General features: G+C 43.8%; 1 protein-coding gene across 1 annotated transcript in view; it reads left to right on the top strand.

The window, feature by feature from the left end:
- epg5 (ectopic P-granules autophagy protein 5 homolog (C. elegans)) overlaps positions 1-14,919 on the top strand; it is a 35,757-nt gene extending 20,838 nt beyond the window's left edge. Inside the window, exons 22-46 of the mRNA XM_056274392.1 lie at positions 2,363-2,470; positions 2,572-2,694; positions 3,093-3,259; positions 3,397-3,639; positions 4,560-4,683; positions 4,924-5,068; positions 5,587-5,758; positions 6,070-6,232; positions 6,341-6,483; positions 6,598-6,754; positions 7,068-7,262; positions 7,385-7,598; positions 7,942-8,129; positions 8,363-8,570; positions 8,717-8,792; positions 9,694-9,797; positions 10,000-10,175; positions 10,802-11,032; positions 11,135-11,344; positions 11,454-11,598; positions 11,783-12,025; positions 12,219-12,432; positions 12,662-12,880; positions 13,181-13,295; positions 13,397-14,919. Of these exons, the coding sequence (XP_056130367.1) occupies positions 2,363-2,470; positions 2,572-2,694; positions 3,093-3,259; positions 3,397-3,639; positions 4,560-4,683; positions 4,924-5,068; positions 5,587-5,758; positions 6,070-6,232; positions 6,341-6,483; positions 6,598-6,754; positions 7,068-7,262; positions 7,385-7,598; positions 7,942-8,129; positions 8,363-8,570; positions 8,717-8,792; positions 9,694-9,797; positions 10,000-10,175; positions 10,802-11,032; positions 11,135-11,344; positions 11,454-11,598; positions 11,783-12,025; positions 12,219-12,432; positions 12,662-12,880; positions 13,181-13,295; positions 13,397-13,579 (4,266 nt within the window). The 3' untranslated portion in view covers positions 13,580-14,919. The remainder of the gene's footprint in view (positions 1-2,362; positions 2,471-2,571; positions 2,695-3,092; positions 3,260-3,396; positions 3,640-4,559; positions 4,684-4,923; positions 5,069-5,586; positions 5,759-6,069; positions 6,233-6,340; positions 6,484-6,597; positions 6,755-7,067; positions 7,263-7,384; positions 7,599-7,941; positions 8,130-8,362; positions 8,571-8,716; positions 8,793-9,693; positions 9,798-9,999; positions 10,176-10,801; positions 11,033-11,134; positions 11,345-11,453; positions 11,599-11,782; positions 12,026-12,218; positions 12,433-12,661; positions 12,881-13,180; positions 13,296-13,396) is intronic.
- The last annotated feature ends 1,278 nt before the right edge of the window (positions 14,920-16,197 follow it).

Below are 16,197 nucleotides of genomic sequence, written 5' to 3'. Positions count from 1 at the left end.
ATTTCTTATGGGGGTTAATTTCAAAACCAGTCTGGCTTGACTTTGTAATTATGCTTGGTAATATTATATGTAAAATACAATGTATTTTTTACCTACAACTCTACAAATAGAAAATTAGTGCATCTTAAATTGCAATATTGGTAAAAAAATTGCAATAAGAGTTTTTTTTCCACAAATCGTTCAGCCTTAGTATTTACGCTGCTCAAAAAAATAAAGGGAACACATTAGCAATGCAATGTAGCTCCAAGTCAATCACACTTTTGAGATATCAACCTGTCCAGTTAGGAAGCAACACTGATTTGTGAATCAATTTCACCTGTTGGTAAATTGTCTAATTTCCACCTGGTGGAAATTAGACAATTTGCAAGACAACCCCTATAGCAGGAATGGATTTGCAGGTGGTGGCCACAGACCATTTGCCTGTCCTCATCTTTTCTGGCCGATCTTTGATTAGTTTTTCATTTTGCTAGTGCCCTCACCACTAGAGGTGGCATGAGGCGGTATCTGCAACCTACAGAAGTTGCTCAGGTAGTGCAGCTCATCCAGGATGGCACATCAATGCGTGCTGTGGCAAGAAGATTTGATGTGTCTCCCAGCACAGTGTCCAGAGCATGGAGGAGGTACCAGGAGACAGGCCAGTACACCAGGAGACGTGGAGGGGGCCGCAGGAGGACAACAACCCCGCAGCAGGACCGCTATCTGGTCCTTTGTGCAAGGAGGAACAGGAGGAGCACTGCCGGAGCCCTACAAAACGACCTTCAACAGGCCACTAATGTGCAGGTTTCTGTTCAAACAGTGAGAAACAGAATGCATGAGGATGGTATGAGGGCCCGACGTCCACAATTGGGGCCTGTGCTCACAGCCCAACACCGTGCAGCCCGATTGACCTTTGCCAGAGAACATCTTGGTTGGCAGATTCGCCATTGGCGCCCTGTGCTCTTCACAGATGAGAGCAGGTTCACACTGAACACATGTGACAGACGTGAGAGAGTCTGGAGACGCTGTGGAGAACGTTCTGCTGCCTGCAACATCCTCCAGCATGACCGGTTTGGCGGTGGGTCAGTGATGGTCTGGGGAGGCATATCCTTGGAGGGCCGCACAGACCTCTACGTGCTAGCCAGAGGTACCATGACTGCCATTAGGTACCGGGATGAGATCCTCAGACCCATTGTCAGACCATATGCTGGTGCAGTGGGCCCTGGGTTCCTGCTCATGCATGACAATGCTCGTCCTCATGTGGCCAGAGTGTGTCAGCAGTTCCTGTATGTCGAGGGCATTGATGCTATGGACTGGCCTGCACGTTCCCCAGACCTGAATCCAATCGAGCACCTCTGGGACATCATTTCTCGTACCATCCGCCAACGCGATGTCGCACCACAGACTGTCCAGGAGTTGACCGATGCCCTGATCCAGGTCTGGGAGGAGATCCCTCAGGAGACCATCCGTCGTCTCATCAGGAGCATGCCCAGACGTTGTAGGGAGTGCATACAGGCACGTGGAGGCCACACACACTACTGAGCCTCATTTTGAATCGTCTTGAAGAATTTCCACAGAAGTTGGATCAGCCTATGTTCTCATTTTCCACTTTGATTTTGAGTATGATTCTGAATCCAGACCTTAATGGGCTAATGATTTTGATTTCCATTGATCATTCTTAGGTTATTTTGCTCTAAACACATTCCTCTGTCTAATAAATAAAGATTTTCAGCTGAAATATTTCATTCATCGAGGTCTATATTGTGTTTTTAGGTGTTCCCTTTATTTTTTTGAGCAGTGTATTTATTTTGTATTGCTCCTGATGGGCACAGGCAGTGATGAACAGGGAATAACAAAAGTGTTTCACAAGCGCCGACACTAGCAAATCAGCATACCTCCCTTGCTTTCCAAAAGATTTGCTATACATTGCCTCTTTATATCCTCACAGTAACTCACAGATCACTCCAGAAGCAGGCGCTGTTTGGTGTGAGAGTTATGCTATGATTCTTGATCTTGAATTTTCATCACAGGTTCTAAGAAAAGATCAGATTCCTTGGTAGTGAGATGAAGCTGAGCAGGCTCAGTGGTTGATAATTCATGTACAGAATAAATGACTCCCAATAGTACACCATCCAGTTATTCTCTAAATTTAGAGTAAGCTGTAAAGGGGATTTTCATGGGCTACAGGCTTTTGGAAATATCAGCAAAAAAGTAGCATGAAGGGACAGGTGGGGGGGGGGGTGAATAAACAGTCTTTTCTGGCTTCCAGCTAACACTCACATCTCTTTCTCTTTTACATCTCCTTCTCACACACATATACACAGATTATATTGGATAAGCACAGTGGCACACATTGTGTTGTTTTTTGCTTCTCCATCCCATCCAGAATGCCCTAGGCTACCATGGAGACCGGGGTCTGCTCTCTTCTCTGGTTGGCTGGATTGCTGGAAATGCCACACCCTCATTCATAGAGGGCCAATCCCTGAGCGGAGAGGTGAGATTCCCAGTGCACCCACAGTGCTGTGTGCAAGTACTATTGATTGGCATTGGTGAACTTCTCCTTACTGAAAAGCCTATAAATGTCTGTATTGGAAGGTATGGTTTGCCTGGTTGGTGCTGAACATGGAGGGCATGTTTGAGGAGGATTCTCAACTCAGGCGCTGTGTTGAACATGAGCTCTTGTCAGAGCCCAGCCTCAGCCCAGATCAGGCCTTAAAGGTATATATATAAAACATACAGTATGCACGTGTACATACATACATGTGCGCCACACAAACACACAGACACATACAGAGTGATGTCTTCCCTTCTTAGTTTTAGCAGTTGCACAAGGTATTTGACTTAATGGTTAATCTGTGCTGATGTTAGCAAACACTTGTAGATCCAAGACAAACTAAAACAAGTACTTATGTATAATGCAGACAAGAAGTACTGTATGACAGTAGACGAAACTGAAAATTGAGCTACATATACACATTCAAAGCCAAAGAACTGTCACAGTATAGCAGGATCTATACTTTAGTGGGTCTAGTAGTGCAGTAGTCGTATGTACAGAGTTATACTCCTGGGTAGGCATATGATGTTTAATTTAACAACATGTATTCTGTGTGATGCAGAGAGCACAGCAGCGTCTGAAGTTGCCTGTAGCCCCATCTCTGCAGCGGCTGCAGGTATACCGCTGGGCATGTCAGGCTTTAGCAACCCCCCCTGACCACCCCCTTCTTCCCCTGATCTGGCAGAGGTTCCTACAGCTTTACCTCAGACAGCCTGGACCTGAATATGGGTACGACACACACACACATTAATACATATTACTAGTCCTGATGTGGGAACAGGTAAAATCCTATCCTGCGTCATTATTTATCTTAACTGTCAATTACCTGAAAACTAAACCACTGTTTGTTCTGTAATGTCCACCAGGCTGGTTGCTGCAGGATGTATTGGACAGAGGTTCTTCCAGGCCTCGTCCCAGGCATCTTTATTCAGAGACCTGAGACAAAGACTACAGGATATGTCGGACTTCCACCATGCTGCCAGCCAGGCCCTCAGGGTCCCTCCACCAAGCAACCCCTCTACAGATATCAGGCCCCAGGGGAACGAGACCCCTGAGGACACCCGGCCCCCTTACCTCACCTCTCCTCAGATCCACACAGAGCTTGTCAGGTAAGGCCATGTTGTTTGGTATTTGCACACAAATTACCTTTTCTGAAATAATGACTGACAGCAATCCACCAGTCTGTGCTTAGCAATCATCTCTTACAACTGGCACTAAAAGCAACAGAGAGCAGCATTGACAGAATTTACAACTGATGATACAAGATAAATAAAAAGATATAGCTTAAAGAAAAGGAGAGTTGGCGTCTGGGTAGTGTAGCAGTCTGTTCTGTTGCCTACCAATACAGGGATCTCCGGTTCGAATCCCCGTGTTACCTCTGGCTTGGTCGGGCGTCCCTGCAGACACAACTGGCCGTGTCTGCGGGTGGGAAGCGAGAGGTGGGTATGTGTTCTGGTCACTGCACTAGCACCTTCTTTGGTCAGTCGCGGCGCCTGTTCAGGGGGCAAGGGAGAACTGGGGGGAATAGCGTAATCCTCCCACACGCTACGTCCTCCTGGCGAAACTCCTCACTGTCAGGTGAAAAGAAGCGGCTGGCGACTCCACATGTATCGGAGGAGGCATGTGGTAGTCTGCAGCCCTCCGCAGATCAGCAGAGAGGGTGGCAGCGATTGGGACAGCTCGGAAGAGTCGGGTAATTGGCCGGGTACAATTGGGGAGAAAAAAGCCACACAAAAAAAAAAATATTTAGGACTGATAATACAAGATAAGTAAAGAGATGTACCTTAAAGAAAGGGAGAGAGTGAAAAGCTGTCCTGAGTGTGTATACCTTGTTGATGTGACTTTAAAGTTATAATTAAGAAGCTCGTCTCAAAAGTTTATTGGCAAAAAGCATCAGTAACTGAGGGAGCCCGGACTTGGAGAGATTGTGCATGAGGTCGATTGTATTCCTTCCTGTTATTTAGCCAGTTACAGCAGCCATGATGCTGTTTTACTGCCCAACACATCTTAGTTAACTGGTTGTTTCCAGGTTGTTTGGTGTGTGTGGCGTGTGGTTGGATGATGAGATTCTTCAGAAGCAGGAAGTGTACCTGCCCTCTCTTCCTCAAAAGTACGACCCACACAGATTAGCCCAAGTCATGCAGCGACATCAGGTATGTTTTTGGTTTTATTTTTGAGTGAGTGAATGAGAAAGTAAATGATAGACATAAAAGAAGATAAAAGTAGAGAGAGACATGTGGTTGATAATGTGTGTGTGTGTGTGTGTGTGTGTGCGTGTATTCCTGAAAAAAAACTATCATTGACAAGGGTAAGCAGGCCTGTCATATTTCATTGCGGTAGGTTATATAATATTGAATCAGCTTTTGAACATCTGTGTTTTGTTTGTGCGGTAGGAGCTGTGGCTGGAGTATGTTGACCAGGAGCGTATGCAGTATGATGAGCAGGATGTCCTGTCTCTGTGGGAGAAGGTACAGAGTGAGCCAACCTTCCTCCAGATCCAAAGCCCTGGCTTAACTGACTACACCAGTCTCCAAACAGGTAGAGCCAAAACACCTACCATATTTCCAAAGTATTGCCTGCAGTTTTACTTTGTACGTTATGAATAGTTTTGTAATATAAAGGTAGACAAACTCTGAACTTCAATTGACAATCACCATACAACAGACAATCATACAACTAAAAACAAAAAAAGAAAAAACAAACATAATAAATGAATTGTTTAGGAATAGGCTTCAGTTAATTTTGTTACTTTGAGACCCCCAAGTATTTCCCTATGATATACATCAAGATATACTATGAATGTACATTGTCACAATGTCAATTTATGTAAGTGGATAAATTCATTTTTACCAATAACTGAAGTGGTTAATCTGTGTTAATTCGCTTTACCTTCCACACTATCCCTGTATGTGAGCAATAAAGTGTAACTTGTCAATTTTTAGTTCTCACCAGTCTTATGCTGGAAATATATGTCCATCAGACAGTTTCTCTTTGTCTCTCTCTGTCTCTGTGTCACTGTTGCCCTTGTGTGTGGTTGTGTGTGTGCGCATGTGTAGCCAGGGAGCGTATTTTATCCAGCTTGCAGAAGCATGCAGTGCCTCGACCTCCTCCAGAGCTGCAGCAGCAAAGAGCGCCAGTGGCCGAGGTCCCCACCATCTGCTTCACTGATTCTAAGGCTGCTGCTCAACTACTACAGCAGGACCTCAGCATCCTGTGGGACCAGGCCCGGTACACACATGCAAACACAGATACACACACGCATGTGCACAAACGTCAAATGATTTTACTACACACCGAGATTACAAGATATGTAGATAAGATATTGACAGATATGTTTCATTCGTTTCTGTCAGTAAACGTTGTATCCAGATGAAGTGATTCAACCTTCTTTGAGTTTCTTACCTGGATTATTAAGCATGCATAAAGACGTGTAGTACACACAAGATACACATATACATACACACACACACACACACACACACACACACACACACACACACACACACACACAAACTTGACTTTTTGGTTTTGGGCTCCAGGATTGCAGTGGGGCGTGAAGCCCAGCAGGTGGCAATGGAGCAGGAGCTGCTGGAGTGCCTTCCACTGCTATACAATAACCGACCAGAGCAAGTCATCCTGGAACTGGAGTGTAGGGGGAAAGGGGGGCAACCTTGCCTGGGACCTGCAACCATGACTGTCACAGTAAGTTTACTTACTCAACAAACATGTCCCAAGTTCACATTCTATGCTATGAATCGTTAATTTTGTGTGTGTGTGTGTGTGTGTGTGTGTGTGTGTGTGTGTGTTAAGTGTGAGTGTGTCCAGAAACAGGAGGCAGTGCACACTCAGATAATGTCACTACACAGTGACATCAAGAAGCTCCAGGCTGATGCCATGGCTCCTCCTCCTCAGAGCCTGGCCCAGGCTGCAGTGCACACTGAGAACTTTATCACGTCAGTACCCCGTCAGATATTTTCCACTGATTTTAAGGTAGAAGCAGTAAAATGTATCAATGGCTTGTCCTGAATAACTGTAGTTTGACTTGTACCACTGCTTTTTGTTCTCAGGGCTCTGGTGAACATGTACAAGGCACAGAAGACGTCAGCAGTGCAGAGTGTGGGTGTCTCTACCTTCTATCAGGTGGTATCCTTTGTGTGTGAGGATACACTCCAACACCCGCCAACACGCCAGTATCTGTCCTCATGCGTGGAGATACTGGGACAGGTACACAACTGCTTGCCTGCATATGTAAATGTTCAAAATGTAACAAGATTGTTCATTGAGAAGCTTTCATCAAGATGCCCAAATGTGGTTGAGTGGTCAAACTTTGAACTGAATCCTGCCAGAGCTTTTGGTTCTGTTTCCATCGCTACTTTATTGTCTTAATAACAAACAAACTCTTTTTACATGAAAACAAAGAATATTTACTTAAATATAGATAAAATAAATGAAAAACACACAGTCTTGAAATAAATTAAGGTGTATAGCAGCGTGTGTGTGTGTGTGTGCGTGCGTGCGTGTGCGCGCGCGTGTGTAGGTGTTTATCCAGGGAACAGCAGCGGAGTGTGGCCGGGTCCTGCAGACCATCCTGGAACAGAGGCTTCTATGCCCCCTCATTTCCCCCTTCTTCATCCCCAACGCAGCACCCAATCAGCTTGTCTTCCTCTACCAGGACGTGGTGACATCACTTCACCCCGACAGTGCTGATGTCATTTTTATGCTTCTAACCAAGGTGAGTGACTCACGCAGTGCTAACAGTTGTGATATAAACTACGCTAATAATATTGGGATTTACTTCCTAAGCATGCAAATGTGACCCTGACCCCATCTCCTCCTCCGCCTCCCACCCTCCAGTTTGACTTGACCCAGTGGCTGACTGAGGCCCACCCTGCATTCTCAGAGAGAACTCGTCTATTGGAGCTGGTACATGGAGCCCTGTGTGTATGTGGCCGCGATCCTGAGCCCGACCTTCTCACACCTTTTCACCTTTTCACCAAGCACTGGACCGTGCTTTTATGTCACCGCTTCCCTGACCATTACAGTGACTATTTGCGCCAGCTCATGACCAGTAAGTTTATTTATGTATATTCAGGCTCCTGTATGGGTTTATGTGTCTGCTGAGGGTTTTAGTAAAAAGAAACTCTATTGAGTATAGTGATCCTTTTTTGGCACAAAGGATAGAGAATGACACTTGCAGTGCTTAGAACTGATTTCCACATGCACTTTAGAGTAAGGTAGGCACTCAGTCCTAATAACGATGATTGAAGCCTTCAGTCATCAAATATGTTAGTGTCAGCGTGTTTGCATATGTCTAACAAAGATGAGGTCATTTCAGGGTCGATGTTATAAAATTCAGTGGCTTGATGTGCACCCTTTCAGCACAATCAGACATACATATTCGACTTAAATAGGCTCCTCTGACCAGTTCTTGAGTCCAGAGTGTTGGAAAGTGACTCTGCGAGTGCTGGGCTGCTCCCCTCCTTCCCGGAGCACCAAGAGCAAAGCCGAACCAACAGCCGGCACCACTGACATACCTGGCAGTGTGGGAGGCCCCTCATCTTCTCCCCACAGATCGCCTATCAGCCTCTCGCCACAGCAGGTAACACGAGTCAAAGACGACAGAGCTGGCCAATATTGGTACCATCTGTTATGACACATGAAAGCAAAACCCACACTAACTGTAATAACGGTTGTCTGTAATACAGCACAAGGAGTCGTAACTTGAAAAAAAATCTTTCTGGTTGTATTTGTCTGTGTTTAAAGAAATCACGCACATCTTGTTCAGCCACAAATATCCAAACCATGCCTTGTGTTCTTATTGGTTCATAATAGGTGGATGAGACGATTGATTGGCTGAGTGATTATTTCCTGCGAACCCGTCTTTCTAAAGCAAACCTCCGCAGCTTTGGACTGTACTCTGCTTGGACACCCTACATCAATGAGGTCGTTGCTTTCTGGGGCCATCTAGCTACTTGTTTAATCAACGTGCAGCTCAGCAGCTGTGCCAGAGAGCCAGTGGGCAGCAGTAAAATAGTAAAAGGTAAATGTCATAGGTCATCGACACTCCATGGTAATAGCATATATAGAAATTACTTGGGGTCAGGCATCTGATTGAACTAATTGTTCTTTTGTTAACTTAATTTTTAACTGTGATTATAAAAGTGCTATCCCCCTGCAATCTACCAGTCTTGCAGGACGTGCACATCAAGGTTGTGAAATTGTTCAAGCCTTGGATCCTACCCTTGGACACTGATGATACCAGGTAAGCTTGGCTCTTCTTGTGCCTTCTTTTATATTAGTTTTAGATGTACATGTTTAAAAGGCTGCAGTTGAGGCAAGAGCATTCATTATCTGCAGTGGGTAAGAAGTGTAAAAATAAAGCTTGTGCACTGGATAGTAATATACTTTGGGAGTATGCAAATACTGTTTGCGTCTCTTTGGTCTAATCTGTCTCTAGATAACAGTGGCAGTGGTGCTCGTATTTTAGTCACTCCATGGTGGAAAACTTTGTCAGTGAAACACAAGTGGAATCCAATCCATTTTCTTTCTATCTGCGTAAGGAGAAAGAGGTTTTAAATCTTTGCTTAGAAAAATAAACAAACAGGCGTCAGGGTAGCATAGCTGTCTATTCCGTTGCCTACCAACATGGGGATCGCCTGTTTGAATCCCCGTGTTACCTTCAGCTTGGTCGGGCATCCCTACAGACACAATTGGCTGTGTCTGTGGATGGGAAGCTGGGTGTGAGTATGTGTCCTAGTCACTGCACTAGCGCCTCTTCTGGTCAGTCGGGGCACCTGTTCAGGGGGCGAGGGGTAACTGAGGGAATAGCGTGATCCTTCCACGTGCTACGTCCCCCTGGCAAAACTCCTCACTGTCAGGTGAAAAGAAGCAGCTGGCGACTCCACATGTATCAGAGGAGGCATGTGGTAGTCTGCAGCCCTCCCCGGATTGGCAGAGTGGGTGGAGCATTGACCGGGACAGGTTGGAGAGCAGGGTGATTGGCCAGGTACAATTGGGGAGGAAAATGTGGAAAAATCCAAAAAAGAAAAAGAAACAAACAGAAGAAGTTGACTTCAGCTTGGACAAAACTGAGTCACCTAGTAGGCACTATGCAGTTGCAGTTTTATGCAACGTTTTTACTTCTATCACTCTCTTTGTCTCAGTAACCCTAGGTGTTATGCCTGGTTGGAAACAGATGCAAGTGCTGCAAGCTGTATGATTGGTCTGTACTCCCAACTCACGGAAACACTACACCACAAATTCAGAGGTGGGCTGCAACAGTAATTGCTGAGTAACTAGCCTGTATGAGCCTTGGAGGTATTTTTTCCAAATGTTGAATTTTTTTTTTCTTTTCAAAATAGAACTCTTTATATATATAAGTTATGTCTCCCTTGTAAGTATTGCCAGTCTTTGTTGTCTGTACTTGTATGAAGAATTCCTATTCATGTTTGTATGTGTACATGTCGTAGATCGTTTGTTCCCCGGCCAGAGATGTACCCTGTGGCTGTGTATGATGCAATACTGTGATAGCTGTACCTCTCCTCATACCCCCGAGTATCTTCTCTACCTGTACCACACGCATCTCCGCAGTCTGCCCTGGAAACACCTGCACCCTGACACTCAGCTCATGGAACAGCTCTTCAAAGTAGGACACTAAACTCTCTGACCCTTGACCTGTAAAGCTTGACTGACCACATTGGCCATTGATCTAAAACTTGAGACCTTGTTATCATAGTCTTGAATATAGTGTTTTGAAACATGCCCTTGTTACTCGAGACCTGCTAGGATCTTAACAAGCTGCACCGTTTTCAGGTGACCGATTACGGTATTGACATAGTTGACAGAGACGTCAGATAGGAAAAGAGGATGAAGGGCCAGTTATTCACGTAAAGGCCTAATCATGGTTTTATTTCAATAACCAATAATTTTAGAATACATACTGACATACATTTAGTTTCATTTTGAAAGTGCACTGTAGCAAAAAATAGTTAAGATGATGATGAAAGCTCCAAAGAGTACACTGAACAAATTTTAAAAAATAGTGAGACTAATAATCAATTATTAATTATCAAGACTAGAGTATCTGGAAAACATAATGGAAATTATCCTTTTAACCATTGTCATCCTCAAAGATAGATAATCAGTTTTCCCAGGATGCCAGTGGGACTAGCATGTTTTCTATTTATTTATCAGGCTGGTTTATTTCATCCGAGTGCTTTTGTGTTTTTAAAATTTGTGTTCACTCACTCTTCACAATGCTGCTCTGTGAAGGTGGAAAGAGGAAGCCCCAAGAGCTGCTTCCTGTTCCTGGGGGAGGTCCTATGTGAGGTCAACTGGGTCAGTGTCCTTAGCGACAACTTACTAACCATGCCAACCTCCGAAACTCCAGCCTATCCAACCCTGCATACTGTGAATACTCAGAAAGATGCACAAACCATGTTGGTGTATCTACTTTACATCCTAGTGTTTCTCACTAAAGAGGAGCAGCTTCTTAGCCAGCCGGTAAATCATTTATTTTGTCCGGTTCATTTGTTTCCATCATAAGAAAAACAAGGGTTCCATTCTGTGTGCAACTCTCTCTTTTCTACCTTTTAATACCTTCAGGACTCCCCACTCCTCAGTCTGTTGGTCCAGTCCTCATCCTTGCCCTGGCACCAGCTGGACCTCTCCTCCTACCAGGGCATCCTGGGATATGTCGGCACCCATTACCCTCCATCTTTGTTGCTAAGCACTGACTCTGCACCTCAGCTGATGCTCAAATCTCTTCGCAGCGCAGCTGGACTCCAGCCTCGCCTCCACGGATATCCTCACAGGGTGAGACAGACTAGCTCCAATGAAACTAGGATGACACTTCACAGCGTAACACAGTGGCATTTGATACTTAGGACTCTTTGTTAGCTCAATGTCTCCTTTTATTTGTCAGGAGGAGACACTGAAAGCTGGTATGTGTGTACGTTGGTGCGTCCAGTCCTTGGTGGCTCTGGAGCAGGGAGGTAGCATCAGCCTCAGCAGCCTGAAGACCCAGCTGGAGACATTGTTGGAGAGCATCATTACTTTCAGCCCACCAGGTAAGTAGCCTTTGTTGCCATCCTCATCAACACCATCTTCCATCAGTAATCCATCACCATCAGGTCTTACTCTTACTCTTACTCTTTTTCTCATCTTCTTGTCACCTATCTCTTTTCATCCTACCTACCTTATAATCCTTCCTCCACCTATCTATGCATTTTTCCCCTCATACTCCCTTTGCAGAGACGGGTTTGGAACAGAGGCATATGGCATTTTGCAGCCTTTTCAGTGATGCACTGACTTTACTAAATGGAGTGGGCATGTCAACAGGAGAAGCCCTTGCAGGTCATGTCATCACCTGGCTGGACAGGAAAGGGAGGGGCTTTCCCATCCTGCCACTCCTCACAGCTAGCTCCCGTTGTCTTGCATCAGTACGTCACATGACACGCATTATGGAGTCCTGCATCACAGCTTACTTCAACCATGGTAACCAAAGTAACAGCTATTTGTTTGAATTGACTAATTGGAAAGAGTTTAATATTGGTCATTAATTTACCCTATTCAGCACTGTTGATATCATACATAATTTAATGTCATTTCATAGGTTCATTTTGGATGTTTCTTCTTTACCATTTCTTTTTTATGTGTCTTGCATCCTTTTTTTTTTTTTTTTATTCAGCAGAGAAGGAATCTGTAGGTTGGGGTCCAGTACTTGCATCCCTGCAGGTGCCTGAGCTCACAGCTGATGACTTCCTGTCTGAGAGCCTATCGGGAGGCAGCTTCCTGACACTCTATGCCTTCATCTTGCAGCGGCTTAACACAGAACACACAACAGTAAATGACAGGCGGACACTGGCTCTACTCAACACATGGACTAATCAGGTTTTCCCAAGGTCTGTCCCCACCAATCATACGCCATACAATACCCCCAAAACTAATCCTCTTTCCCTGAGTCGATTTTCCTCTGGGATTTCGATGACTCAGATCAATGGCTTTCACCATTTTTATCATTTTGAAATGATGGATTTTGCACAGCAAATAAATAGACTCCTCAAGAGGGAAAGCATTGCCTTGTGGTTAAGTTAAGTTAGTTCCTTAATGTGGTGTATTTTGTATGCCCAGTGGTCCGGAAAATGAAGCCAAGCTACTCCTGTGGTGGCACAAGGCCCTGAACTTGTCAGTGGAGCAGCTGCAGCCTCAGGCAGGCCAGGGGGAAGTCCCAGGAGTGGTCTTGGGTCTCTCGCGATTGCAAACAAGACTCTCTCAGCTGGGAGAAGAAAGACAAAACTCTGGGCTGCTTGGAGCTATCGGCCTGGGAAAGAGGTCACCCCTGTCAAATAGGTAAAGTAGAATACACAAAGTTAGATAACAACTACAGGTCTTATATAGAGTTAAAGATTGAACTATCAAGTGCCTTGCTTCTGGATCAACTCTGTACCTCACTATCCATGGATTGAATCACAAAAAGCTTTATCTGCTGTGTCTCACTGACTGTCTGCCCCTCCTCTTTCCACAGTCTGAATATAAATGATAAAAACACTAAAAGTGACTTGGAATGCCCACTCACTTTAAAAAAAAAAATTAAATTATAATGTGGCAATTTAAACACAATTGACCTCCCAGTTGTTCATTTATGTCTAGGTTTAGGGTGGTGGTGCGTAGTCTGGCAGCATTCCTTGCAATTCAGGTAACCTCAGAGACTCAGTTTCGTCTGCAACCCACCAGTGACTTGCAGCTCTCCACTAAAGCACAACAGGTATGCTACACACAAACACACAGTTATATTTGTATGTTCTGATCTGTAATCGCCTTCTAATAGCAACTGTTGTTTTTTTGTTTTTGGTTTTCTTACTGTAGACATTAGGAATATTGGAGGCCATGCCCAGCAGTAAACAGTATGCTGAACTGGAGGAATCCATAAATAAGGCTATTCAGTTCATCTGTTACCCAGGACACACTTTGAGAGATGGACCAAGATTGCTGTCCCTGCTAGCCAATATCCTCTACCCTGACCTCAGATACCTCCACATCATCCGCTAACACGTGAGCACAGTCCGCCAGCTCCAACTATTCTAAACCTAATAAAGGAGCTTTGGAGGATGCTACTGTTCTGTGGGCAATAAAAAGACAATCCACACTTGTTATGCCCAGAGAAATGTAATGCTGCCACACAAAGATTCCAGTTAACAGCACTCAAACTGGTGTTGGTAAATGGCCAAGCACCATGGACACACACCATACCACTATATCAACAAGGGTTGTTGTGTTGACATTTCTCATCAAAAGCTATTGCTAGGTTGTGAAACAGGCTGACTGTGTTTTGACAGTTAATTGTACAATGAAGTACACAACCAGTCACAGGAATAAGAAATTTTATGTATAAATGCTGTGTCTATAACTTTCCCTCCCTGCACTTTGCTTGCTTCTGTCATGTTAAATGCCTTTAGCTTTTTTATATAATTGTTTACTCTTGGTTTTAATGCCTTCTGATCCTCTGTTCTTGATTTGAGCTTATCTTGCACATACCATCTTGCACACACACACCAGGACAAGAATGAAGGAGAATTCGTGTCAAAAAAACAAAACAAAAAACACTGACCCCTTCGTTATCGATTCTGTAAACAGTGTTTTTAGATCTGGGCTACCTGCCTTTGTATAGAATCAAACTGGAGAAGCTGAAAAGGTCCAGAGACAGTCTGGATTGAGCATTTCATGGAAAACAAGTGTTGCAGATGTACAAATTTAATTCTACATACAGAACCAGTGGTGCATAACAGGAAGACTTCCTGGCCGGGGCTCATTGGCCGTACAACTCTCGACGTTAGGTGACAGTGCCAGCAGCGATCTACAAGCTATGTTATGCACAAGTGTTAATATCATAGCTACATGTAGCCTTTCGCTGAATCTGCTTGTATGATTTGTTTATGAATTGCATAGTTTTTTCTTTATGTATAGCCGAAAGTGCGTTTATTGTTTTTGCCAAAGAGGTGTCATTTATGTCTGCTCACCCACTTAAAAACCCTTGAAAACATATTCCGTTTTGTCGGTTTCTGTCCGGATCGACAGCTGATGCTAAAAATGCATTCACGGTGATGAATTTTATAAGAAAAAGTATTACAGTGTTATACAGGTAGTTCATGCTGACTATGACTAAAGCAACAGTGACAACGTCACAAGCTATAGCATATATCTGGACTACTGATACTATAGCCTATAAATCATCAAGGTGTTTATCAGCCGCTTGGGAATGAGAACTTTTTTTCTGAAAATTCAAAACAATCATTCATTCACAATGATTGTCAATTTTATTATCTCCTTCTTAGTTCACGACTTCTGGCTATCTTTCTTGTCTCAATCAAAACAATAAAGATTCAGACTTTCTGCAGGTTGAAGTCAATCTTATTCCCCATTTATGTGGTTTTGTGGTTGCTGTGTTAATGCCACAAGCATCTCTCTGAGTCAGTGATTAGGAATGGGTCTCTTGGGGGGGATTTCAGTAGAGATCTACAGTGCTAGAGAGATCTACAGTGCCACATACTATATTAGTCTTCCAAGAACAATATTGATCTAGGATCTCCGGCCTAGTACCATGGCCATTTAACAGGTTATGTCAAAATGGACTTTATTTAAAGATATCAGCTTAGCTTCTCTGGTTTATGTTTAGGTCCTAATGAATCAGGGATGTAAACAGATTCAAGGATCTATACATGTATCATCGAACTTCACCCCAAGAACCTTTATGAATGTAGTCCCATGTTCCAATGTTATACGTTTGGGAACCATTAGTCTCGTGGTTGTTTGTGCTCGACTGTCAATCAGCAGCTGCGCCTCAACCACAACCACAGGGTTGATATGCAATCTGAATTCTCAGGGAATAATCCTGAGAGCCAAACTGGTGTGTAACACTTGTGTAGTCTTAAAATGCTATATACGCCCCTTGTCCTAAGGGTAAAAAAGGGCCTGCCTTCACTAAACCCCTAGAAAAGAACAGCTTAATTGAATTTTAAACCCCAAATCTATTTTCCATGAAGAAACAACCTGTCATTCATCACAATCTTTGTGAATAGCTGAGTTTTCCCTCTTCACAGTGCAAAAAGACTGCATTCAATCAGTGGACACCACTCGTTTTTATTTATTACAACACACCTGTCAATTTTTTTTTTTTTACTAAAGTCGGGGTTTATTAATATTGTTATTATTGCTAAAGGTACTGCATAGGTGTAAGCATAATTTTTTAGCATCAGATAGCACTTGTGAATAGCCTAAGAAAGTAGCAGAAATGAGCAGGCAGTTTTAAATGCATTTTATTGAAGGGAAACAATATCAGTCTTGGAACTTTTTTTGGCAACAGTGATATATTCTCATATACTGTACAATGAAGAATTCAACTACAAAACACTCCCATCTTTTAACCATTGCCCCCACCCAACAAGTGTATATACAACAACAATAAATAAGAAAATAATAGATACAAAACAAAAATGTGAAGAACATAAATCAGTCAACTCTCATTATCACATGTAGGACAGTATGCAATTGTGTGTGCATGGACTTTGTAGATGTATTTTTCACATGTGCAGCACACTATTTGTTTTACAAGCCTTCTTTGGGGCAGAATTGGCATCTCCTCCTCTTGCCTGCCCCAGCTGCAGCCTCAG

This window comes from Lampris incognitus, chromosome 1 (genome assembly GCF_029633865.1).
Source record: "Lampris incognitus isolate fLamInc1 chromosome 1, fLamInc1.hap2, whole genome shotgun sequence".
NCBI lineage: Eukaryota > Metazoa > Chordata > Actinopteri > Lampriformes > Lampridae > Lampris > Lampris incognitus.
The sequence above is the reverse complement of the archived record's forward strand: the minus strand, read 5'-3'. Positions and strand labels throughout refer to the sequence as shown.